This window comes from Rhinolophus ferrumequinum, chromosome 10 (assembly GCF_004115265.2).
Source record: "Rhinolophus ferrumequinum isolate MPI-CBG mRhiFer1 chromosome 10, mRhiFer1_v1.p, whole genome shotgun sequence".
In the NCBI taxonomy this organism is placed as follows: Eukaryota; Metazoa; Chordata; class Mammalia; order Chiroptera; family Rhinolophidae; genus Rhinolophus; species Rhinolophus ferrumequinum.
Window position 1 is genome coordinate 8057094 of NC_046293.1, and position 25606 is coordinate 8082699.

The 25606-nt window shown below is 53.3% G+C and overlaps 1 protein-coding gene across 2 annotated transcripts; it reads right to left on the reverse strand.

Moving 5' to 3' along the window:
- Window positions 1-286: 286 nt before the first annotated feature.
- Window positions 287-23940, reverse strand: TAB1 (TGF-beta activated kinase 1 (MAP3K7) binding protein 1). Of its 2 annotated transcripts, none has more exons than XM_033118029.1 (11): window positions 23852-23940; window positions 11807-11943; window positions 11276-11429; window positions 10219-10305; window positions 9608-9746; window positions 8766-8879; window positions 8027-8138; window positions 6222-6366; window positions 4501-4723; window positions 3257-3419; window positions 287-1685 (listed from the first exon to the last, which is right to left on the reverse strand). In XM_033118029.1, exons 1-11 carry the CDS (start codon window positions 23882-23884, stop codon window positions 1478-1480), a joined length of 1515 nt encoding a protein of 504 aa, XP_032973920.1. In that variant the 5' UTR covers window positions 23885-23940; the 3' UTR covers window positions 287-1477. The 2 variants fall into 2 exon arrangements, with proteins under 2 accessions (XP_032973920.1, XP_032973921.1); XM_033118030.1 differs by lacking the exon at window positions 23852-23940 and adding an exon at window positions 18054-18179.
- Between the last annotated feature and the right edge of the window lie 1666 nt (window positions 23941-25606).

The window sequence follows — 25606 nt, forward strand, 5'->3', positions numbered from 1 at the left end:
GCAGTCAGGAAAAGTAGGGGCGGCACCACAGCCCCGCCACTGCCCAAGGGGCCTGGACAACCTGGCCTGCACCGGGAATTGTCACGTCTCCACACGTGTGGGGACCTGGAGGGAAGCCAGATGACGTAGGACTCTCCCGTGGGCTGAGGGCGGAATCCCCGGGGGGCCAGTCAGGAGGCGGGTTCACATCCCAGCCTGGGGAGCTGGAGGGCAGGAGGCGCATCCACCGATATGGGCCTCCTCGTGTTACTGAGACATGAATAAAAGCGCTATTAACACCTTCACATTTAATACCACCACTTATTGTTTATTTATTGCGGTAAAAAAGTGATTCTATTTCTAGAGATGAAACAGCATCACTGAGACATTCTTAGAAGAGAATTCCCTTTGTTCCCTAGCCTTTGTGACTAATTTTAAATCCATCACCTGAAGAACAGACATGGCTTCGTAGTGCAGGGGGAGTGAGGGCTCTGCTGAGACTCGCATTTCTGCTGCTTGTGCCGCACGTGCACTTCCGTAGGGAACTGTGTTCTGGGGCCACAGAGCGAGCAGGGCCTTGGAACCCGCCTTGACTTTTCGGACGGAGTCCAAGCACAGCGGAGGCTGCCTCGTGGGGCAGGAGGCGGGGAACTGGGGAGGGGCCCGCAGAATCCGGGAGGCCTTGGGGCCTAACAGGAGGTCTGTTCTGCTCCACCACGGACCGACCGTGGGACTTGGGCAAGCTGTGTCTCCTGGGCCTGCTTCTCCTCTGAAAATAGGAACACAAGCCTACCGACCGACGGCAGCCCGGCCCATGGAAGGCAGAGAACACGTGTAAGACGTTCTAGCTCAGGGCCCAGGCCAGCCTGGCCCTCTGCAGCCCTCCCAGGCCAACACCTCCCTGGTCTTCCTGACCATTTACCGCTGACAAGTGGGCGGACCCAGGAACGGGCCCAGGGGCGGCTACAGGCTTCGAAGGGTCACACACCAGCCCGGAGTCCACTCTGGAGGCTGGAGAAGGGGAATCACTGCCTGGTGGGGAGGGGGCACTAACAGTGGCCACAGGCTCTTCCAGGGGAGGTTGGCTAGAGGGGCGTGGCGTGGAGAAAGCAGTGGCTGCTTGGCCTGTGGCATGAGGGTCACAGGAGAACCTCCTCCCTTTCTGCCCCACACGTGGGCTTCAGGGCCAGCTCAGCTTCCACACCTGCGCCTATGTTCTGAGAAACGGAGACGGTCCTGGCTGCCTGAGGGGTGGCCTCCAGCCCCTGTGCAGCGACAAGGTATACCCAAGGGGTCCAGTCTGCACTGGCGCTCTCTGAGAGGATATTCGTACAGCACCAAGAGCTGGGGGCTGAGAGTTTGGTGCCAACAGAGGGCCGACTGGCACCCACTGGCCCCCACGGCACAGGTAACGGGCAGGACAAAAGCCGTCCTGCCCCAGAGGTGAGCCCCTCGTCCCCATGCAGGATCCTGTGCAGGCTGCACTCCCTGGCCCGGGCTACGGTGCTGTCATCACGCTCTGCTCCCCATGGTCCACGCTCCAGAGGCGGTAAAACTCAGCAAAGTCCACGTAGGGCTCCACACGGCCGTCCTCTCCCGGCGGCAGCGAATGGGCGGGCCGGGAGCGGAACAGCCCCCCGTCGGAGCTGGAGCTGCTGCTCTGGGTGTGCGTGTTGGTGGACTGCAAGGTCAGGGTCGGGCTCTGGCTGCGGAGGACAGGGGACAGAGTCAGTCGGGGGTCCTGCCTTCTAGCCTGGGGACAGAGCGGCCCCTGCCTCAGGCCATAGGCCTCTCTGACAAAGGAGCCAGCCCAGCCACACGTCCTTCCTTCGGAAGAGATGAAAAGCTATATGTGGCTATTTACACGAACCAGAATTAAAATGGGTCACTCAGCTCCAGCGCTCAACCACCCTGTGTGGCTGGTGGCTACTGCACAGGACCCAGAACAGCTCCCCGTCGGAGCAGCGCTGCGAGCACTCGCGTATTCCAACCTCCGGATCCAAACCCCATGGATCACAGGTGGCAAGAGCTCTTCTCCCAGAAAACCCTCCTTGCTCCATCCTTCTCATTCCCCCTTGACCAGCTGGGTGGGGACGGGTCCCCCATGTTCCCAGAGCTCCCTGGGCACCCACCCTGTGTCACAGAACACGGAACAGCTGGGAATTAGCGGCTGGCCCACCATCCTGCAACTCCCAGCACTGCCAGCACCCAGCACCAGGCCCGCCCACAGCGGGGCCCGTCCTGCTCAGACGCGGGACGGGGGGCAGGGCGTTAGAGGCGCAGGAGGATGGCGGGTTCTCCCGCTTGGCCTGGACCACGGCTAGCACCTCTGCCTCTGTGGACACAGCTGGTGGCTCCCTCTGGCAGCCCTGCAGGCATGGGAGGACCACCCTACTGCTCTCACTAGGGATGCCCATCACTCAACGGCCTGGCAGGTCCCTCCAGCCCACGGTGGTGGTGGCAGCAGCAGCAGCATGGGGGCAGGGAGAAGGGATGGCCCCCCCTCTAGGCGGAAGGAAACAGAGCCACTCCCTTCCTGATGACCTTTCCAATCGGCCACTTCTTCTGAGTGGGCTGGGTGTGGCATCTCTACTATTCCTGCAGGGCTGGAATGTGGAAACCAGACCCTGATCTCCTGGTGTGGTGGGGAGGTGGGGGACACATTCCACAGGAGTGAAGGGGGTGGGGTGGACAGCAGACCTGCAGCAGGTCTCAGTGAGGAGGGAGCCTGCCTGCCCCCTCCAGGCTCCAGACCCCCTGCCGCTCACCGACCCCCCCCCCCAGCCTTAAACTAGAGAACTCACTTCAAAGCTAAAATTGGCTCTGACGAGCCAATACAGGCCGAACAACGTCCCCTAAGACTGGATGCCATTGGGGAGGCCACCCTACATCACACACTTCAAGACAGGAGAGGAGAACCTTCCCATTCAACGAAAACTAACACATGAGACCTGACAGTAAATGGTCCGGAAGGCTGTCAGCACCAGCGGCCTGTCCCCTCTCTTCCTGCCTCACCACGCGGCCTCAGGAAACCTGCACCTCTCCTAGGTTCAGCTTCAGTGAGCTGCTGGAACCTGCAGTGCCGCCCTTTCCTGTCCCAGCCTCTAGGGAGGCTTCCCCAGGGAGGGATGGGGGGGATCTAGGGGTCCAGGACCCCAGGGCATCTCATCCACGATCTCTCAGCCACAGGACTTGGCCCCATGGCATTCCTGTTCAGTAAAAGGGCCGTCCCCAGGTAGCAGGCCCGGGAGTGGCTGGGCTGGGGGTGAGGGCTCACTTGGTGAGGGTGGGGGTGGCTTCGTCCAGGGTGGAAGCGCTGTGGGCTCCATTGACCAGCTGGCCCTGCGAGGGCATGACGAGGGAGAGGGTCACGCTGGTCTTGCTGGTGCTCTGGCTGCTCGAGTAAGGCACGGACACGGGGTACACACGTCCTCCTGCGGCTTTGGGAAGAAGAGAGTGGTGGGCCACAGCAAGTGGCGGCGGTGGGGGGACAGGGCTGCTGCAGGGCCTGATGGGGGCACTGTCAGAGGGCTGTGAGGGGAGGCGGTGGCCTAGCCTGGCTCCCCAAGCTGCAGCCTGGCCCTCTGCCCCTTGGGACAGATAAGGAGGGTCCCATGGCAGAGACTCTTCCAGGCCCGGCAGCATAGCACCACAGGTGCTCAAAGCAGGAGGAGAATCCAGTGCTGAGCTGTGGGGACAAAAGGGTTACTGCCTGGCTTCCCGTAACAAAGCTTTAATCCGAGGGGATGAGCGTGCTCCTAGGTGAGGCTGGCCCAACAAAAATATGGCTGCACGAACAATAAGCTAGAGCACTTCCTAACCTGGCCCGCGGGCGAACAAAGCCATCTGGGCATGCCTGAGTGCTAAGGCTTGTTTGAAAACAGAAGGAAGAAATGCAGCCCCAGGAACGGAGGGTCTGGACGCTGAGCGGCGCGGGGAGGGAGTGCAGACAGAGTGACTGTGTCGCTTCCCGAGCAACTTGATCCAGAACTAAAACAGCAGAAGTAAAGCATCTCGCGCTTGCCCTGACATGGCCCAGGGACAGAACCAGGCTTTGGGGACCTTTTGTCCACATGCCTAGCCTCGTGTAGGTAGGTCTCTTCCCTCTAGAGTCTCGGTTTCCTGTTCTGTAGAAAGGGGTGCCATCTTCTTCAGGGTAGTTAATAAGGACTACAGGAAACGTGTGGCCGAGTGCCGGGCACAGAGTGGGCCCTCAGCCAGTGGGAGCCACGGTCCCTATCGTGTGGCCTGCGGCTCTGCAAGCACTTTGCACTGAGGTCCTTCGGGACGTAGCCAGGGCAGATGGCATTTCCTCATTTCACAGACAAAAGGGAAAAGAAACAAAGGCAGCTCAGAGACCTTGAAAGTCAGAGCTCAGATCAGCACTTGCAAACCAGGCCTCTGACTCACCTCCATTCCAGGCGGCACGGCCCCCGGCACGGCCCCCGGCCTCATCCGCTGCGCACCCACCTCTGCCCCAGTGGCCTCCCAGGCGGCTTCCGGTCCGCACTGCACACTCACCTGAGGCCTGGGATGCTGTGGGCTGGCTCATTTCACCCAGCGGGTAGCCGAAGTTCCTGACCAGGAGGGTCATGTCCTCGTGCCGCGGGCAGAACTTGGCACGCTCCCCGCCACTGGCGAAGGTGTCACCGTGGATACGCTTTACCCGGTCCACCACAGCCTGGGCCACTGCATCCAGGGAAGTCTGCTTGGCAAACTCAGTGTCAATCATGGCAGCGATCTCCTGGGAGGGGGGCAAAAACCTGGTGAGAAACAAGGGGTCCCAGGACGGTGCCAGCAGCCTAATCAGGACGCTTAGGAGTCACCGGCCAAGAAGGTGAGGGAAGGCCCCACCAGCCACGCCTACAATCTGAGCTTTTCAAGGTAATCCTTCTGGAACGTTCTCATTAGAATACGTGTGATCTTGTGACCTCTCTGATTGTTGGCTTCCACACCAATAAAACGGGGATAACATCCACCTACCACAAAGGATATGAAGGCACTTTGGGGACCAGCATAAATGATCACTATTACTAAGTTTTCTTTTCTAGAGCCAACTTATCGTAGGCTATGATAGGCCAATTTTGTCAGAAAATGAGAATACAAAATGAGGGCAGGGTCCCTTCCCTCAGAGAAGTCCACTGTCCAGTGCATTCTAGAACCCAGCGGAAGTCAGTATATAATTCTATCGTAAAGACCAAAGAAAAGAAAAGAAAAAACAAATCACACTGACAATAAGATCAAAAACACAAACACAAAATTCTCCACGTGCTGGCTGACTGGAGTCCCTTGGAGGTGGGGGCGCAGGCGCAGGCAACAGGAAATGGCCTGGGCCCGTCACAGTGGGCTCAGCTCCCTCACTGACCCGCTTTGTCACCTCAGACATGACCCCGAACTCGGAGAGGCCCAGCTCTAATTGCTGCCCCGTCTAGGAGGTTACAAAGCTACTGGAAGGAATGATAAGACAAAATAGGCGAAAACCCTTGAACACAGGTATCAGGAGATAGTTAGGCACAGAAAACTTTTTCCTCGTAATTTTTCATTAGGAGGACAAAGCAGAAAAGGTTACCTTCTTACAAGAATCACACATGTAAAGAGAGACATGACCTGAACTTTTCTGACGAACCAAGCAATCAGGGTCAGGGGAAGGCAACTTCCCTTGAAAACCCTCCCTGAAGTGACCGCGTTAGTGACGACTGTCTGACATGTCCTCCACGGAGGCTGAGGACCTACGTCTATCACACAGAGCCCTCACCACAATCCCACAAAGGCAGATGATATCCTCCTCATCTTGGAGACGAGAACAGACTGCAAACTATCCACAGCTGAGAGGGCCGAGAAGGACCGTGGCTGGCGCGACTGCTTGGCCAGTGTCCTGCGTGGCGCCACAACATTCCTGCACCCCTTCCACAGCCCAGGGCACCTCAACAAGTCTCCCAAGCAACGCGGCCCGTGGGAATTCACGTCCATCTCACCCTCTTCCCTTCAGGCTTTGCTCAGGGCCCTGGGGACCGACACTGCCTCAAGGCCAGGAGCAAAGCTTTGGGGGGGGGTGTTCTTGGAGCTCTGGGCTTTCACTTCCCCAGCTTTGAACCCGGAGAAGATGTCTGGAGATGGCATTTCAGAATCAAAGCTCTGGGTCCCTGAGCACTCGGGCGCTGAGCGGAAGGGCTGGCTGGGTTCCCAGGGGAGCACAACACCCTGCAGTCTGGCCAGCCACGCTCTGCCAGGGCCCGACTCACCTGGTTGGCCTGCCCAGGCCCATGGGCTGCCTCCAGGGCCTTGTACAGCCCCTCAGACATCAGCACCAGGAAGCCAGTCACCCCGTCCAGGGGCTGTGCACCGTGGATTTCGGGCTCTGCGATGATTGGCTTGGACTTGGCGGCGCTGGGGGAAGAGAGTGGGGGGGAGAGCTGTGCTTGGAATGGCCCCTGGGGACATTTATTCTGCTAAGGGGCAGAATCTATCCCAGAATGTAAAATAAAACACATCTGACAAGAGAAAAAGAGAGCAAAGAGAAAACCAGAAAAACAGACCTATCTTCTGAGGGCAGCTACTAAAATCAAGCCCTCAGGGCCAGAAAAGCCAGAGGGCAGCTGGGGTCAGCAGGGCAAAGGTCAAGTGCCCAAGTGGGCCCCACACCGCATCTCCTGTCCACAGAGCCTGGGCAGTGGCAGGGAGGGGGGACAGCGAGAGAGTAGGGTTCTCTTTTAAAAGCCCACTCCTCGTGGGCTCCCCCAAAACAAAGGTCAGTCCAACGCAGACCCCACCTACATGTTCTACCTGCACTGAGGTCATTTTCTGATGCCCTGTCAGGGCTACAAGTGTCAAAAAGTTCCCGCAGGTGTGGGCACACAGGCAAAAGGATCAGACGATACTGGCAACGGTATTTGGAAGAGCCAGGTCTGGAAACAGCCTGATGGTCCATCAGTAGGGCCCTGTGAGTGCTGACACAGCCACAACTGGACTGCTAGCAGCCGTTACCAGGAATGCCCCAGCCTGCATGGGAGTATGCAGAAATGGAGGAATGGGCACCTCGTGGAGAAAGAGTGGGCAGGACACTGGGAGGGGAAGGCCAGCGCCTGTGTGTTTTGAAAAGGATGCCCACCCCCGCCCCACCAAACACACACACTGGTGCAAGCGCACCGAGACTCTGCACAGCTTCTGGGGAAGGTGTCCCGGCTTGGGGTGGGGAGAAGATGGACTTTGCATGGTACATCCTTGGCAATGTTTGCATTGTTTTAAACCACATGTGCACTTTCCAATAAGGCAACAGTACCCCACACATGAGAGACAAAAGTTTCCAAACTCAACTGCAACTCCTGTGAGTGAGGAGTTCTTCCTAAGGCATGACGGTCTGGCATCTACTGCAGGGGTCTTTGGCACGATTTCTGCACAGCTCTGGCTGTGACACTAAATGTCCTGGTGGGTCTCTCGGTCTCTCTCTCTCTCTCTCTCTCTCTCTCTCTCTCTCTCTCTCTCTCTCTCGTGCTCAGAATTCAGGCTGCCTGGGTTTAAGTGCTGCCGCAGTGCACAGCTAGCCCTGTGACCAGGCAGGCTACCTGATGTCACCATGTCTCAGTTTCTCATATGAAAATACCTTGAGGCAATACCACCACCTACCTCCTAGGGCCGAGTGCAGACTGAACAAGAGAACGCAGGTACAGAGCTGTGCATGGGCTGGCACAACACACCCTCCCAGTTATTATCGCTGCCCATGTGCTGCTTTGAGCACAGGGTGGCAGCCGGAAGGGCAGTGTCCTTGGAGGGAAACGCACAATTCGTCTCGCGCCTCCGCCCTGGCTCCAGCCATGGACAGCACGGACCAACAGGCCTTTGGTCTGTCCCTATCCACGCCAGGCAGCTCAGGCCCTCACTGCCCTCTCCCGCCAGGCCCTATGGCACAGTTGCTGCCCTTGGCTAGACCCCCTGCCCGCCTAGCTCTACTAACCTGGACTCCCAGCCTGCTGGTCTAGATCCCACACCCACCCATTCTGCCCCTAGCGCCGCCTGCTCTGCCCAGACGGGGGCAGCGGCCCGGCCCCACCTGAGCAGGTCGATGTCAGTGTAGCCGTACTTGACCTTGTAGTCCCCAATGCGCCTGGTGCTCTCCTGCCCGCAGAGGATCCCCACTTGCTTGATCTTTCCTGCGTCCAAACCTACCAGGGGGAGAATGACGACAACTCCAGACCTTGTTTATACTATAGGACAAAAGAAAGGGGCCACAGACACGTCCACGAAACGAGGCACCGAGGACCCACTGAACAGGAAATGAAGTCACACCAGGTGCCTTGGAGAGAGGCTAAACCAACGTCCCCGTGTCTTGGGGCCTCATCCCATCAGGATGCCCCCTCACTTGGAGCCCCTCCTCCATGCTCAGTCAGAGCCCATCTGGCACTGCCCCGCACAGATGCCCGGACAGGGACGGAGTGACTATGGCAGCGGCCGATCTCAGGACTTCTTTGGTCCCTCAGTCTCCACCAACACCAAGTACCCTTGGAAGCATTTTACACGCTTTAACTCTTTTAGTCCTCACCCACCCTGAGGTCGGTGTTACTATTATCTCATTACAGAGATGGGGAAACTGAGGCACAGAAAACTTGAGTCAGTCCCAAACATCACCAAGTAGTAAGCGACAGAGCTGGGGCTCAACCCCGGCAGGCTGGTCCCAAGCCCAGAGTCACAGCCCATCCACTTCATGCCTTTGTACATGACTGCCAAGAGGGAAAGGGTGAGCCACGGAGGTCCCCTCCCACCGCTGACCCTTGCCCGTGTCCCCCAGTCACCCAGCTGTGAGAGGCGGAAGAGCTCATCCTCGTTCTCCGTGGTGTGGTCCACGTTCAGCTGTGTCACCTGTAGCCCGTCCACCGTGGATTTGCATAAAAGTGCACGGTTTGTACCTGCAGCAGAATTTGAGCAGCTGAGCAAAGACTGAGCACAGGAAGAAAAGGCCATGATTTGAAGACAGAGAGAGAAGGCAAGCACCTCACATGTGGGACTCCTTGAAACAAGCAAAGAAAATGGGCTCAGCCCCCTGGTGAGTCAGCAGCCAAGGAGCGCGGACGATATTAAGGAATTAGGTTAAACGTTCCCAGTGCCGTCCTAGGATGACTGTGAAGTTAGTAGGAGGCCTCTTCTCTAGGGGGACGCACTGAAATATTTACAGATACCAGGCCACGATGTCTGGGGTTTGCTTCACAGCAATGTGGGGACAAAGGGCTACAGACTAAACGAGCCTGGCCACGAGGAGAGAGCTCCCTGTTGGGGTGGGGGCCAGGCACGCGACGGTTCACTGAATCTAGTCACTCTATTTTTTCACATTTTTGAATTTTTTCCATAATGAAATCTTAAGGAGAGGAAGAAGAGAAGAGGGAAATTATCAGTGGGGTCTCTACAGAGCTCCTACAGTAATCTGTGCCCTGGGGGTGCGGCTTTCTCGGGTTCCCAGAGGGCCCCTTCTTTGCCCACAAATCCCCCAAAATGTCCCGGTGGCCCCTCACCTGTGGCCCCCACCCAGCCCATCTCACAGCCCTTCCTGGGATGCCGCGCGGGTATCTCTTCTGAAAGAGGAAGCCACTGAGGAGACCCAGACAGGCCCTCCCTACCCCGGAAGAGACAAGCGGCTCACCGACATTGGCGACGTAAAGCTTGTTGTTGAGAAGGACCGCCACCACGGCCATGGCCCCGCCGGAAATCTCCCTCTCCAACACCTTGAGTCTTTCGAGGATCTTCTGATATTGAGGAGGCAGCTGGTGCTGGGGGACCCCCTATAAGCCATCACTGGGGGTGAGAGCAGGCCGGGACTTCAGAGACCACCTCACCAACCCGCCCCTCCCTCAGAGCAGGGGTGTGAGGGCCTGGCCAGGACGGGAGCTGCTCTGCAGCTCCAGGCAGGCTTCTCCAGGAAAGCCAGAGATGACCCAACGTATCCCATCGGCTCTGAAAGTGCTGGTGGGTGACGTGTGACAAGGCTGTGGCCAGCTTCAGGGCAAGGACTGACCTGAAGGGCCTCTCCTCACACCCTTCACGGCCCACCCCATGGTGAGCCTGAGTAAAGCTGCCGACAGCAGGCCAGGGAGGCCCCTTGGAGGGGACCCCACTGTCAAGAACTGTCCCCCTAACTCCTGCTGCTCTGGCCCAACAGTATCCATGGCCTGAGAAGGACATGGCAGATGAATCCTTGCTCCTAGAAAAGCTGGCTTTGAGGTGCTTCTCCCCGGGTGCAGGCTGGGAGGTCACCTCTGGCAGCTGGGACTGGAGGCTGGCCTTCTCAGCTAAAGCATCATCAATGGACTCCAGGAAGCTCCTCTCCACCACGTCGAAGGCCTGGAGGCACAGAGAGGACAGGGGCAAGGGCGGGGCCAAGGCCGGCTCAAAACACCACCGCCACCTGATGCCGAAACACCCCTCAGTAGCCGAACGGGATCACGTGCAGGCCACCATGTGACGGGGCTTTGCACGCAGCCCTGCGGAGCAACCGAGAGCTTAAGGTTACGAGCGTGCAGTCAGGCCACCTGAGGGTGAGTTCCAGCTCTGCCACTTGCCAGGTGGCAGTCTCGGTCTCTTCAGCTATGAACAGAGACAGAGGTACGTGCTGTTCTGAGGGTGACCGAGCACTCAGTACCTGGCTCAGAGTAAGCCTAGGTCAGTGACAGCTGGTGTCATGACTACAGCCTGTGGGCCTCCCGACACTGGGCACGCTGCTGCCTTTCCTGGGGAACCAGCTGAGAGTCCCTGGCACAGGGCCCTGCGGCCGGGCAGGCTGCTCTGGCCCTCGGTGCTGAGGCAGGAAAACGGCTGAGAACAGTCTTCAAGGCATAGGAATCCATCCTCCTCATCCTAAGTGCCTCCCGACATGCTTCCAAAAGGAGGTGCAGGGGAGAAAATCTCCCAACAGCAGCGAGCAAAAAGGCAGAGCTGGCGAAGGAGCACCAGCCGACCGGAAGTGAGCAGGTAAGGCCCAGGGTGCCGCAGCGGCTGGAGGCGAGCACCTGAGCCAGGCCTGAAGGAAAGGGACCATCCTGAGCCACCCTCAACCAGCCCCCCAGTACACCCTTTGTCCCTAATTCCTCGTTGCCCGGGACTATCTCCTCCGGAGCCAAGCAAGTTGTGAGGAAAGGTCGCTGCTGACTGCCTGCTCCTGGACTTCAGGAAGTGGGGCGCCCCTGCCGCGGGGCGAGGCTCCCAGAGCTGGGTCCTCAAAGCAGCCCTGGCTAACCCCACACTTTACAGGTGCAGGGCCCAGTTCTGGGAACATGACCCACCGGGGCTGGGTCTGCCGGCCCAGCACCAGTACCTGCAGCAGCACACGCCGCACGTCGGCCTCTGTGTGCTCAGCATTGAGCTGGCCCAGCAGGAGCTCCGCGGACAGACGCTGGGCCACGAAGTTGGTCACCCGGTTGCCATCGTAGCCGTTGAAGACCCCATACAGGAAGCAGTTGTTCTCACTCCTGACAGAAAGAGGCAGGAGGCAGCCTGAGACCAGGCACTCAGAGAAGAGTGACACCAGTTCCAGAGAGGATGGGGAGAAGGGAAAGGAATTAGGGGAGAGCAAAGATACAGCAGCTGTGGCTTCAGGTGCCCACGTGGGTGCCCTCACTTTGACCATCATTTCACTCTGGCCATGACCTTTGGGGATGCTCCCCATCCCACTGTCGCAGGCCCTAAACTGGCTGAGGTCTACATGTGGAAGGGACAGCAGCGGATATCACCTCCCACGGGCCACACCTCACTGGCAAGCCCCATGCAAAACAGTTGCAGAACTGCTGCCTTTTCTTGCTTGCAAACCTACTGCCAACGCCCAGGACAGCACCCCTGGCACTCTCACCTGAACTTGAGCCAGTTGTCCTCCAGCGGGTGGCTCTCAGTGCCCTTGCCATCGGCAGAGTAGCTGCGGTTGGAGGCTGAGCCCACTCCAGAGAGGTGGCAGAGCGGCAGGTCATCTGTCCAGCTTGGCTGCTGCTCCTGGGGAAGACACCAGAAAATCATGAAGTGTCACCTCCTCCTCCAGGGCAGAGCCCACCTCACCCTCCTTTTCTTCCCCAACAAGAACCCAGCATGCCCAGAGCACCCCTCAGAGGGTTCTGCGTCCTTCTGGAAAACAATTGACACTTGTATGAACAGACATCTGCCGAGGGTTTGCAAAGCAAATGAGACACACACACAATGAAGCAAACTCTTGGCCGAAAACTCTTTGGTGGCTCTGACTCCAATCCTTTGGGCACTGGTTAAAAGTGCAGATTTCCAGGCCCCACCCCCAGAATGCCTGATCCTGGCGGGGCTCAGGGTATCTGCACTGGAGGCCGCTCCTCCCAGGTGACACTGACTCGGGCAGCCCAGGAGCTGAGAAACGAATTTATAAGCTGCTATCAGTCACAGTCACTCCCCCTGGCACTGGGGGCCCCTGGCCCCCACTCCACCAGCTCCCTGCCACAACTTCTCCAGCAGTGCCAAATGCTGGCGGTGCCCTGCTCACACCCCCCTCTTTCCCTATACGTGGAACACCCTCCTTGTCAAGCAATTCTCCACGTCCTTCGGGACTCTGGCACCGAGTCACCACCTCCAGGAAGTCTTCCTTCAGGAAGATGCTCCCCAGGCTTGGTGGGCAGCCTTCTTGTGTACGCCCCCTCCCCTGGCTCCCTCACTCCTGCCTGTCTGTGTCGGACTCCTATCTGACCCCACGGATCTCAAACGAGGCCACTCAGTACAATTACGACAACAGACCTCTACACACACACCCCCCACCCCCACCTCCGTCCAGGCCCCAGCCCAGATTCTGAATTTCCTAAATCTCCTTAGGGTGCACTCTGAGCACCTGCACTTTTTGAAGCCCCAGAAACGACCGTGACGCAAGGCCCAGGTACGACCGACCCACTGCCTTAGTGAAAGCCTCCCACACCTGGCCGCCACACGACGCCCACCTGAGGACTGGGCTTGGCTCGCAAGGGCGTTCCCTGGACCACCATGCTGAACCGGGGTTAATGAAAACAACTGGGAGAATCAGAGTTCAATTGCAAGAATAAAATGTGGATTGAAAGCTTTATTGAAATATTAAATACGCACGAGTGCTGTGCACAACTTCTTACAAATTACTAGTAAGTCTTCAAAAAGGATGTGAAAACCACTTCACCGGGCTTCTGCAATCACATATGTAAAAAGCCTGTGGTTAGCTTTCGTGGCAAATTTCCTCTTGTGTTTATTTACATACTGACGGGGAGTGACTTTATGGCTGTCCTTTTTTTCCCAATTGCTTCAACACTGCATCTCTTCTAGCACTTCAGTTCTGTGCTTTGCACCTTGGTGCATCTTCACGGGGCGTGGGAGTTGGTTTTTATTTTTAAATTCACATACATAGTAGCAAAATGGACGTTTTTTAGCGTGCAGGTCTATGAATTTTAAACACACAGAGGTTTCTGTAACTACCACCACAATCAAGATACAGGGCAGCCCCAACACCCCAAACACACCTGCCTGTTGTCCCTTTGCAGCCACGCCCTCTGGATCCCTGGCAACAACCGACCTGCCCTCCGTCACCATACTCTTTATAAGAATGTCATAAATGAATTAGGCAGTGCAGAACCTTGCTTTTTTCTTTTTATTGGGATAAAACACACCTGACATTTACCACCTTAAGTGTACAGTTCCATGGTATTGAATACATTCATTTACATTGGTGGGCAACCATCACCATCTATCCCGTCACTCTTTTCATCATCCCAAACTGAAATTCGGTCCCCATTAAACCCTGCCTCCCCGTGCCCTCGCCCCAGCCCCTGGCAACCACCACCACACTCTCCGCATCCACAGCCTGTCCCTCTCCACCGCAGAGCAGTATTCCACCGGATGGATACAGCACACCTTATCCATTCCTCCACAGAAGGACATCTGGACTTTCCAGGTGGGGGCAATTATGAAGAGAGCCGCTACCGAGATTCACGGGCAGGTTTTTGTGTGAACAGTTTTCATTTCTCTAAGGTAAATACCTAGGAGTGACGCTGCTGTGTAAACTTTGTTAGAAGCTGCCAAACTGAGTGGTGCACCATTTGCGTTCCCACCAGCAATGCACAAGAATTCCAGTTGCTCCATCTCCTGACCACACGGTTTCTTTCTTATTTTTTATTTCGTTTAGACATTCTAAAAGGTATCTGGTGTCTCACTGTGGCTTTCATTTGTACTTCCCCAATGACAAATATAGATGTGCTTATCAGCCATCCACATACCTTCTTTGATGAAGTGTCTAAGTCTTATGCCCATTTTTAAATTGGGTTGTTTGTTTTCTTAACTGTTTTGAGAGTTCTTTATGTATTTTGGATAAAAGTCCTGTGTTGGAAATGTGATTTGCAAATATTTCCTCCAGTCTGCAGCTTGTCATTTCAGCCACTTAATAGTGTCCTCTGCAGAGTGAAAGAATTTAGTTTTAATGGACTTAGTTTTACCAATTTTCTTCTTTCCTGGTTCATGTGTTTGGTGCCATGTCCAAGAACTCTTTGCACAGCTCCAGGTCACAGAGATCTTCTCCTATGTTTCTTCTAAAAGTTTTAGAGTTTTACATTTCGTCCTGTGACACATTCTGAGTTAATTTCTCTATAAGGTAGGAGGTTTAGATCAATTATTATTATTTTTTGGCATATGGATGTCCAATTGTTCCAACACTATTTGTTGAAAAGACTATTTCTCCATTGAATTACCTTTGCACCTTTGTCAAAAACAAACTGGCCATACTTGTGTGGCTCTATTTCTGGTCTCTATTCTGTTCCGTTGACCCATGGATCCCATGCTCTTGATTATTGAGGCTGTATAGGGTAAGCCTGAAAATCGAGTAGTGTGATTCCTCTAACTTTATTCTTTTTCAAAATTGTTCTGGCCATTCTAGTTCCTTTGTTTTTCTGTATAAATTTAAAAATCAGTTTGTCTGTATCCACAAGAAAATCTTGCTGCGATTTTCATTGGAACTTTTAAATTTATAGATAAATTTGAGGAGAGTTCTGAGTTCTTTACTATGTTCAATCTTGCAATCCATCAACATGGTATGTCTCTAAACTTATTTATGTCTTCTTTACAGGACTTTTTTTTTTCAATTCTCACAAAGGCTAAAAGCTACTAATGCCTACTAGTAGCCACTGGAAAAAAAAAAAAAACAAGACTGAAGCATACTAAGGGAAAAGAAATGGCAAAAAGAGCTGAAATTCTGTTCGGCTCCTGAATGTTGGGCATTTAAACTTGCAGGTGAAGCTCCAGCAAAAGAAAAGCTGCCTCTCAGTAACACAAAATTGTCTCCAGCTCTAATCTTGACCTGTCTCATTTTAAAAGCAATATAAATGGCTCCCTTAATATAAGTGTGCATTTAAGCCTTTGGAACCCACATGTAACATTATGCAATTAGAGTACATTCAATTAAAACACACATTCATTCAACAAACAGTAACTCCACATTTACAAGAGGCTGGCATTATTCCAGGCACTGGGGACGGAGGAAACAAGAGTCCTTGTTTGAAGACTTCTTCCTAGGGAGAGACTTCACACATGTAATACAATAAACAAGGCAATTTTAGACAGCGATATGTGCTACGGAGGAACGACGTCAGGGTAATGGGACAGCGAGAGGCAGGGAGGGCTCTTTTAGATGAGGGGGTCAGAAGAGGCCTCTCTGGGGCGGTGGCCTCTGAGCCAGACCTGAATCATGATGGAGCAGTGGCCATTCCGGAAAGAGCCTTCCAGGCAGAGGGAACTGCATATGCAAAGACTCTGAGGTAGAAAATAAAGTGTGTCAGGGTTAAGAAAGTGCAAGAAGGCCGGCGTGGCCTCTGCAGCGAACTGAGTCTTGCTGTGTTCGTGGACATGTGTCTAGGTGGAGACAGTGTGAGACCTTCTGAGCCACGGAAGAAGTTCACTGCCAAGGAATTAATGATTTTTCAAGGAACTGGTTTGTTGCCGACCACGCCCTAGGTCTTAGAGCTCATTAGGACCTCACAGTCCATCACCAAGGACCTCACGATGTCTCAGACAACATGGCAAAATAAATTTCCCAAAGAAGCTCCTTTTTCTAGGACCTGTCTCCTGCTCCAACTGGAAGGAAATCAAGCATAAGACTCAGCAGAAGCACAAAAGCATCTCCCTAGTCAGACGCACCCTGTGTCCTCCTCCTGAAAACATGCGCCAAGAAACCAATACCGGCACCCCGAAGTGCCTCAGCTGTTTTAAAGCACGGGAGAAGACATTTCCACTTTCTAGACTCCTGTCTGAGATTAACACTGAGCTGCAGATGGACTGAACCCACCCTCTGCGCTGACTACCACAAACGTGTTGCCCAGGATGTAAACCCTGTCATCCGTGCAGCAGCCAGCGTGCCTCCTCTGCCATTATCTAACTCCCCCAAGCGTCACAGAAAGGCTTCCAGGGACTTGACTATTTCCAACCAAGTCATACCTTCCAGCAAAATATAAGTATTACCCGAGCAACGTACAGGCCCACTCAACATGAAGGGATACACATAAAAGCCTGTGAATTCGTCATTCACAAGGAAGGAAACAAACTCAGACAGATGGCTGAGGAACGTGCCACGTCATTGCGTGGGGGCACAGGAACAATTCATCGAAAAGCATTTCACGATGGGAGCCACAACTTTGCTGTCAGGAGTGGGCTGACGTACTGACTGCTGCTGCCATACTCAGGTGGCCTGAGAAGAACAAGCCCTCCCAAATCAGAAAAACTCTGTATATGGCAATGGCCAATCCCTTTCACAAGTGCCTTGTTCTTCAGAAGGTACTTATGGCTAGTGTCTGGATACTTCTACAATGTTAAGTGCTTTTTTTGACATCTGATTTTCACAATGTTGAGCTACCAAAATTTGGGAAATATGTTATTTTATTAACTGGCAATTGGTGTCCGGGTTAGTGTGTATGGACGGACTCCAGTGTCACTGTTTATTTAAGGACAGCCTTTGTCCATTCCTGATAAAAAAAAATACTCAAGAAAACAGTAATTGATGGATACTTCTTAACATGTCACTTGTATGTATACGTCAGTCAGTCCTAAAGCCAGCACCTTAGTTAGAGGGGAAGCACAGGAGGCATTCTCGTTAAGGTCAAGAACACGGCAAGAAGGCCCACTGTCTCCATTACGTAACATATGCTCTCCTTTTCCCTAATTGCTAGCCCATGCAATTAGACAGGAAAAAAGGAGAGCATATTGGGAAAGTACAGTTATCTCTATGTGTGGTTGATATGCTAGTACCTGGAAACCCTACAGAATTGATGATAAAATTAACTCAAATAAATCAGTAAGCTGGCGGGATAGGAAATTAATACACACAAATCAACAGCCTTCACATACTTAAAGAGAAGATGGGCATATAGCCTCCACGTGACAATTCCTCCTTGCTGTCAACTAAAACAACAAGGTCTTTTTCCTGTGAAGTTCTAGAGCGTTAGTCTCCCCCAGCCACACTCCTGTACAGGAGTTTTTAAAACCTGAATTTGTCTCGGTTGGATTATCTCTTCATTGCTTTCATCCCAATCCTCCGGCTTGTTGACTTGGTTTGGAATCTCACCCTTTGATAAATTAACAATCTCACTCAGCTGTCTATCTTGTATAGATAAGCACTTCCAGACAGTGTTCCAAATGCTTTCTAAAAAACTGTGACCAGAACAAAAAGCTTTACACTTCTCTGGCAGGAAGGTGTAAACACAGGATGGAAGTAACACCTCCACCAAAGGTTTGCTCTGCTTGAAAGGCCAGATGTATTTTGGGGCTGCAAATGAAGAGGCCACTGACCCTGGAGGTACAGTCACAGAAGCAAGCACACACTTTAAAAAAACCCAACTATTTATATACATGAATCTTGCTGAGCAAAGCTCTACTTATTTCACATTGGCACTCTTTAAACATTAAGCTCCTAACCAAGTTGACGTGGTGTGCTATCAAAATAAAGAAAATTTGTTTTAAAAGTACCCAAAGAACATATTAAAAAGTATCCATGGTGAGGCAAGGCTTCTCCCTTTTCTGTCTTTCCAAGTCCTATCCATCCCCAAAGGCCCTGCTCAAATCTGACTGAGGCCAGAGGCCTGTCCACTCACCATCTTCAAGAAATTATCCACTTCGCATTTTCCTTTTAGACAGCCACATTTTCTTTTACTCAAATGACTTCATTTTGAATGTAAATCTTTTCCGTATTATAAGTGGAAAAGCAATATTTGTCACATCTTGAAGATAATAAAAAACAAAAACAAAACAAGTTTATTAAATTCTAGTTGAACCTATGGCCTGCTGTAGACTTTGAGCTGGAGCCTGGTTCTCTCTGTCAACAAAAAGGAGATTAGCAAGAATCAGAAAGGCGTTACGGACATACTAGCACCAAACCAGTTCTTTCTCTTGATATCAGAGAGTTTGAAAGAGAACTGAAAAGCAAGTGACCTCCTCCATATGTCATGATGCGTTTTATACCATCACACACCAAACCACCTCACTGGATGTGGCCCAGACTCTGGGCAAATACTGCCGGAGGCCGTGGAGCCCCTCCCAGAAACCCATCCCTGGGGCCTCGCCGTGGCACTGGCCCTTCCTACTGGCCTCTGGCAGCTCTCACATACAGCCCGATGCTAATTAGCTGCCTTCTTTCACTGGTCCAAACACGCGTACTTTTAACCTTTTAATATCTCTGACGTTGGTGTGTTGCAAGTTATTTAGCCTGTGTTTTCGTAGTACGTAAAATAATGATGTGTCCTTACTATTCATGGTGTCTTAGATCCGACGACATATGGGCAACGTCTCAGCTACGTACTTACCAGTACTCTTTCAGTGCAAGGCCCTGCCTAGAATGCGGTCCCAACGCCCCTCAAACAGTCAGTAACGGGTCAGAGAATTCCAGGAGGTTCTTCTACCCGTGTGGGAATGGGAGTATGTGGTCCTCCCCGGTGTCAGCGGGGCCCCGATGTTACTGTTGAAGCAGGGCCCAGTTAGGACCCCATAGTAGAGGCCTGACCACACCCCCGGCTTCACCTTTCCCTGACCTGCAGCTTAGTAATAGATTGTTGCCCTGCGGCTTGAGCTCGGAATGTCCCCTGTCCCAGTTCCCTGCTTTAGAAAATGACCCTGAAACTTTTGATTAATATCCTTACACTTATTATCACAATCTCTGTAGCCGCGCTTTACAGGCTGCTCCCGTTGTTGTTCCTGGGTTGCTGATGCCACCGGAGAACCACGGTGCCAGAGGGAGGGCTCCGTGCACCCCTGAAACCATCACGTAGCCTCTGGAGGAACGCCCAGGTTTTCCCTTAAATACCCCCAGCCGGGCTGAGAATGTGAGGCGGTTTTGGAGGTGTTCACCCGCTGCCTTGTCAGGCCACCGGTGCTCTGATGATAAACGCTTATTCTACGACCCACTCCTGGGCCGGTCTGTTGGCTGAGCGGGGCAGGCCCCCGGGACTCGGCCGCCCTGTGGCTTCCCTCTCACACTGCTGCGACCACGCTCCCCCACTTCTCCACCTCCATGGGGACTATCCACACCAAGCAGCCCCTGCTGATTCTATTATAACCCACCAGACTGCCACGCCTCTTGCTTCCTTCCCCCGTATTTCTGAACAATTTTCAGAAAGGTCATGGATTTTCTGTTCACACAAACCACCCACCCCTCCACCCCTGCACACACTGATGCATACTTTCTCCCACGCCCCAAATGCCAGCCTGCCAGCACCAACCAGCAGCAAGTGGCGCTTCAACACCCAGGACGTGAGTCGGCCAGGAAGCTGAGAAGGGGGCGTCTCACGCTCACACAGGCTCGTCACCAGCCGAGTCTACGCGTACAATACTGAGCACGGCCCACCTTCACTCCTGGATGGCTTACAAATTAGTTGTGTCAAAAAGCCTAATTCCTACTTGACTGTGTGACAGAGTTCCAAACGTCGTATTTTGCTATGAAAAGTTTCTAGAGTGATCTAACTGCATCGAGCCTGTCAAGGGCGCCACAAACACCTCGTGCACATACATTGAAGCATTAGCCCCTCATACACATATGTGATCACGTCACATAAAAATAGTCCAGTCAAGTCCCCACAGAGACTCACCTCAAACCCCTGGGCAGCAGAAGTAGACAAAGCCTGGTTCCAAGTTCAGGGCACAGCTTGAATATCAAATTATAGTATGAAAAGGCTGAGTGTTTTGTGGTGAAAGCACCCAAATTCCTTAGAGGCAAAAAGGAAGCTCAGAAAGGGAGAATAATGCCCCCAGGAAGGTGGCTGAGGGTGGGGGCTGCAGTTCTGGCTCCCCAAAAAGCTTAACACATCCCCTGACTGCTGCCTTCTCTCTCTCTCTGAATGACCCCCTTTTCCTTCCGTGCTTCTCCGGGACAGACTCCACTCTAGGGCCCCTACCTCTCTCACTAGGGTTGTCATCAAAGGTTCTCTATGTTTTCATGACAAATATAGTCCAAATACATTCTTAAAGGGGCGACGAATGATTGCGGAGCGCTGTGTGCTAGAGCAGCTGGACCACATTCTGCCAACATATGAGACAGATGTAGGTGATGGATGGCCCAATGGGTGTTTACATTTTAACGGGTAACATTTACTTTAATGTACATTAGAAAAAATATATAGCCAGCACCTGTAATTTTATAGACAGAATTGCTCAGGATACGTCTAAGTTAAAAAAATTTGATTTCAAGTTTATTATTTTTTAAAAATAATTAAGTAAATAATAGGACAGGCAAAATCAAACTCTTGTTTCTCCCTGCCCTCAGTGCACCCCTCTTCCAGGATGCCCCACCTCAGTAAAGGGCGCGGCTGTTGCTCCAACTGAAACCTTGTAGTCCTTCTTGACTCTTCTTCCTCTGTCACGCACCCCACATCGGAGCCGCCAGCAAATCATATCAGTTCTCCCTCCGAAATACAGCCAGAAGCCAGTACTTCTCACCACTCCCCTGCCACTGCTCTGGCCCAGCCTGTCAGCTCACATCCGGACAAGCGTGAGTGCCACTCAGAAGGTTCCAGGCTTCTACTCTTGCCACGCAAGCGCTTTTCCACGAAGGGCTTTCTCCGATCACAAATCAGATCACATCAGGCCTCTACTCAAAACCAGCCGAGAGGCTCACATCGCACTCAGAACGGAATCCACATGGCGCCCTCGGACCTGGGTGACACGCACTTCTTCCCAGCAATCCACTCCAGCCACACGGGTCCCCTCCATGCTTCCTAAGGCAGGCCTTAGCATCCCTGTTCCCTCGGGCAGGAACACTCCCTCCCGAACCCCACTGCACCGCATCAAACGTTGGGGTCTTCCCCTGCCATGCGGCCTGAAATGGCTCCTCGACCACTGTGTGTGCCGACGATTCCCCACCGCACCACCTGACGTGATGTGATAATCATCACATAGCATCTGTATTTCTGCATTGTTTACTCCTGTCTCCCTTCCTAGAGTGAGGGTCGTGTCCCCTGAACCTTCCCGGCACCTGCCACACAGTGAGTGCTCAGTGCCATTTGACATTTGAGAGAATGAACCATAGGTAGCAGAACTGAAGGTGGAACTTCACAACTGGAGTGTGACCGTGCCAGGCTAGGAGCGTGGCATGTCAGTTCATTTACTACTAACAACACTTCTGGAAGTCTTCTCGGTTGGGGAAACCAAGGTTCAGGAATGTTGCGTGACTTACCCAAGGCCATACAAGCAAGATTCATACTCTGTTTTATCTGGCTGCAAAGGGCCTAGGTTCTTTTGAACACATCAAACTATCTTCAAAAGCTCTTCTTTTCTTCAAAAGATCTTTTAAAGTACCACACTGCCTGGGGACGAAAGTTGCAACTTCTCAGGATGTCATCCCACGAAGCGCGCTGCCCGCTGGCCCCAGCACTCCCTTCCAGCACCACGTCAGCGAGTCCCAGCGCTTCCTGCAAGCCTCCACTGGCCCAGTCAAAGCGAGCCATCCACAGCCCCTCTACGCACTGCCACCAGAGGCCTCACACATTGTGTTAGCGGTATGTGGCTCCTCCTCCCAAGCTCAACTGCAAATGGAGCAAGAGTGTGTACATGCCTTATTCACTTTCACATCCCCAGGTCCAGTAACCACAGACTAGCAGTCCTCAAAGCCATCTGCTGAATGAGTGTCTGCGCTGCTCTCCCCAGACTCAGAACAGCACAGGGCAGGACAGCAAGCCCCACACACTGACACCCTCTGAGCAGAAATGTCCTGAGCATCATTAGGGTGGGAGGGGCCTTGTGTAGACATCCGTCATCCCTTTGCTTTCGTCAAGATGCTACATGCTTAAAGCTAACTAACCTGTATTTCAAAGATTCCCCCACCACCCAGGAACACATTCTGGAGCTAGTAAAGCTCACCTTCTGTCTAACCCAAGTTCCTTGGGCTCCATCGCACCTACAGGGGAGGGAAGCTGGCAGCCAGTCTCCAAGCCAAGCTAGCCGACAGCAGTTATCACTTTTATCATTTGCCACACATTGCAGCCAGTGTTTCTGGAATGTTTACAATGGGGACATTTACACAGGGGCCCTGACGTCTGGGAGCTTACAAAGCAAGAGGCCAGGTCTACCTAACCAACCCAATGACAAGGCCGACCTATCAAGTAGTTAAATAAAGGGGGGCAGCCAAAGGTGTAGGAAGAGAGCTACTCCCTCCCTCCCACTGGGAGTTGCTGTCCTGGAAGAGCAATTTCAGAGTCTACACAAAGCCTGTCATTCATACGCAGCAGTGAAGGTCATCCCACACACACACATTCTGTTGCTTCAAGACCCTCAAGGGCAGGACGGCCACTGTTGAGCACTAGACCTGGCTACAAATGCTTTCCTCATTATTTTACAAATATTTACTGAATGCCTGGCACCTAGTGGTGGTAGGTGCTGATGGCACTATTCATTGTACAGGTAGATCACAAGTCCCTGTCTTAAAGGACTTCACCTTCCAGTACAGGAGGCAGACATGTCCACAGGCAATTACAACAGACTGTGTCTGTTGTGTGCCTGCTGTGTCTGGGGAGGACCCATGGGACCGGCACCCAATCCTGGCAGGTCAGAATAGGCCCACGGTGCCAACGTGTGTGCATCTATGTACATGTGTCAGGAGGACCCAGGGGCTGGAAGACATCAGCTACCAGCCCATGAGAGTCCAGACTGGGAGTCGGGGTGGGTCTCATGACAATCCTCCCACTGCCTGCGCTCACCTTACAGATAAGGAAATGGAGGCAGAGGCGGATGGAGGCATAGTGAGATACAGCCAGGACCAGAAGCCAGGCTGCCTGACTGCGGTCATTCCTTTGGTATAGGTTACAGGTTAAGAGGGTTTCTGGAATGACTGCCTGATTTTCATTCTGCCTCTGCCACTTACCAGCTCTGTGGCCTTGGGCAAATGACACCGCTCTGTGCCTCAGTTTCCTCATCTGTAAAACAGGAATCACAGTACCTATCTCATAACGCTGTTAGGAAAATGAAACTTACAATGTAAAGCCACTGGCACAAAGCCTGGGATAAAAGTGGCTGAGGCCGCTACGATTATCATCCCACGACTGCCTGCTCAGTGCCGGGTGGGCTCACCACCCTTGCTCCCTCCGCTGCCGCGAGGCCATACTCCCTTCTGGCTCCAAAATGCTTCCACCCTCGACGCGCCCTGGACGCTACAGGGGACTCCAGGACCGGAATCCGAGCCCCCGACGGCCGGGCACACCGCGCTCCTGCGCAGGGCTCGCGGGGCCGCGCGCGCCCAGACCTAGGGAACGAGGGGGGCCGGCCCTGGAGAGGGGAGGGCGGCGGTCACATCCCGCCAGGGACAGGTAGGCGGCCCACGGCAAAGTGGCAGCGGCGCCTGCACCCGACAGGCCTCCCCGCTCCCTCCCGGTTCCCAAACCCCAGCCCGGAGAGCGGGTCTCTTCCTCACACTCTGTAGCAGGCTCCTCCTCTGCGCCGCCATCTTGAAGGGACCCGGCGGGCGCGCCCGCCTCCCGGCAGAGCAGACGAGAAGGGCGGCTAGAGCGGCCTGATGCCGGCCCGGAGGCCGGCGCTACCGGGGAGCAGGCGCCCAGCGCCACCCCATGGCCGAGTGGGATGGGGCCGCACCGGGGCGTGGACGCGGTCGCGCTCTTCCACCTTTTTCTCTAGTGGGAGATAAAGGGAAGGCTTCCGTAGGTTTGCCCCTCGCCCATTTTTATTTGCACACTTTCCCCAGGATGCCTTTCAGGTGAGGCTCCCAAACCCGGGGTTAGGTTCTGCAGGAACACGATGGGGAAGGCGGAAGGTGGGTTATTCGTTCACGCAACACATATTCATTGGGTGACCGTGCCTGGGCCTTTAGGGGTGAAGCAGCAAGCAAAACAGGCCTTCAAAAAGCTAACGTTTTAATTGGGGAGGACGTTTATATACATACGTCTTTCACGTGGTGATACTGGGTTTTCTGGAAAATAAGACCTACCCTGAAAATAAGCCCCAGTTAGGATCAGCCAGACGGCCGCATTTTGGTACGTTATGATGATGTTCCAGAAGAAAATGACATGACTGTACTTGAATAAATGTAGATTGTGGTACGTGAAAAAATAAGACATCCCCTGAAAATACGCCCTAATGCGTCTTTTGGAGCAAAAATTAATCTGAGACCCGGTCTTATTTTCGGGGAAACACGGTAAATGCTAGGAAGAGAAGTTTATGGATGAAGCATGGTAGTGCAGTGTTAACTGGTAACAGGGAAGGGAAGGGCCAGCGAGTGCAGGAAGCCTGAGGGAAGGGAGCATGTGGGTTCAAGAAGCACGCGTGTTACAGAAGGCTGATGTGGTTGGAAAAAAGATGGAGGGGGAGTGAGATGAAGGGCGCGTAGGGCAGACTCTGACCTTGTGAGCCCCAGGCAGGAGTTGGGCTATTCACCTGGAGGACAAAGGGAAGCTGTGCACATCCCAGCAAGTCACTGACACGATCTCAGGTAGAAAGATCCCTGTGACTACTGTGTACAAAACAGATTTTTAAGGGGATTGGAGTGGAGACAGGAAGACCGATTAGGGGACTGTTGTACTAGTTCTAGGTGAGAGATGATAGTGGTTTGATTTGGCTGATGGCAGTGAGTGGACTTTATTTAGGAGATGAAATCTGCGATGCTGGAGCAAGGATTGGTTGTGGGTGGTGATGTGTCAACGATTCTTCCAGATTTCTGGCAAGAACGGCTAGGTTTGGGAGAGGGAGAAGGTAATGACCAGGAGTTCAGTCTGGCCGTGTTGAGTTTGAGGGCTTTTGAAACATTCAAGAAAAGAAATCAAGTCAGTCTTTAGATGGAGAAGGCTGGAGCTCAGAGCAGAGGCTAAACTGGCAAAGATGACAGAATGAGCAGCTGGAAAGGCAAGGGGAGCAGAGGCAGCACAACCCAAGGTGAGGAGTGTCTAAGGAGGGCTGGGGCAACAATGTGAGATGCTTTTGAGAGGTCTAGTTAGAAGGTAACTCTCTGGAGAAAGTCTATTAGATGTAGCCATCTTTAATTGCGCAGGCAGTTCAGGTAGAATGGTAGGACCAAACTCCATTTGCAGTGAATTGAAGAATAGCTGGGAAATGGAGACCTTGAGAATAGGCGGACTTCCCAATTGGTGGACTGGGAAGAGGAAGAGAAGGGAACGTGGGGTTGAGAGAGGGTTTTTCCTGTTAGGCTGGGGAAACT

Bases quoted from the DNA above. Each gene is read 5' to 3' on its own strand.
- TAB1 (XM_033118029.1), bottom strand. From the start codon at position 23,884: ATGGCGGCGCAGAGGAGGAGCCTGCTACAGAGT. The intron at 8,139-8,765 runs GTGACTGGGGGA...TCCCCCTGGTAG, and splicing joins CTTCCGCCTCTCACAGCTGG to GTTTGGACGCAGGAAAGATC. The intron at 4,724-6,221 runs GTGAGTCGGGCC...CCCCCCTCCCAG, and splicing joins GGCCTGGGCAGGCCAACCAG to GAGATCGCTGCCATGATTGA.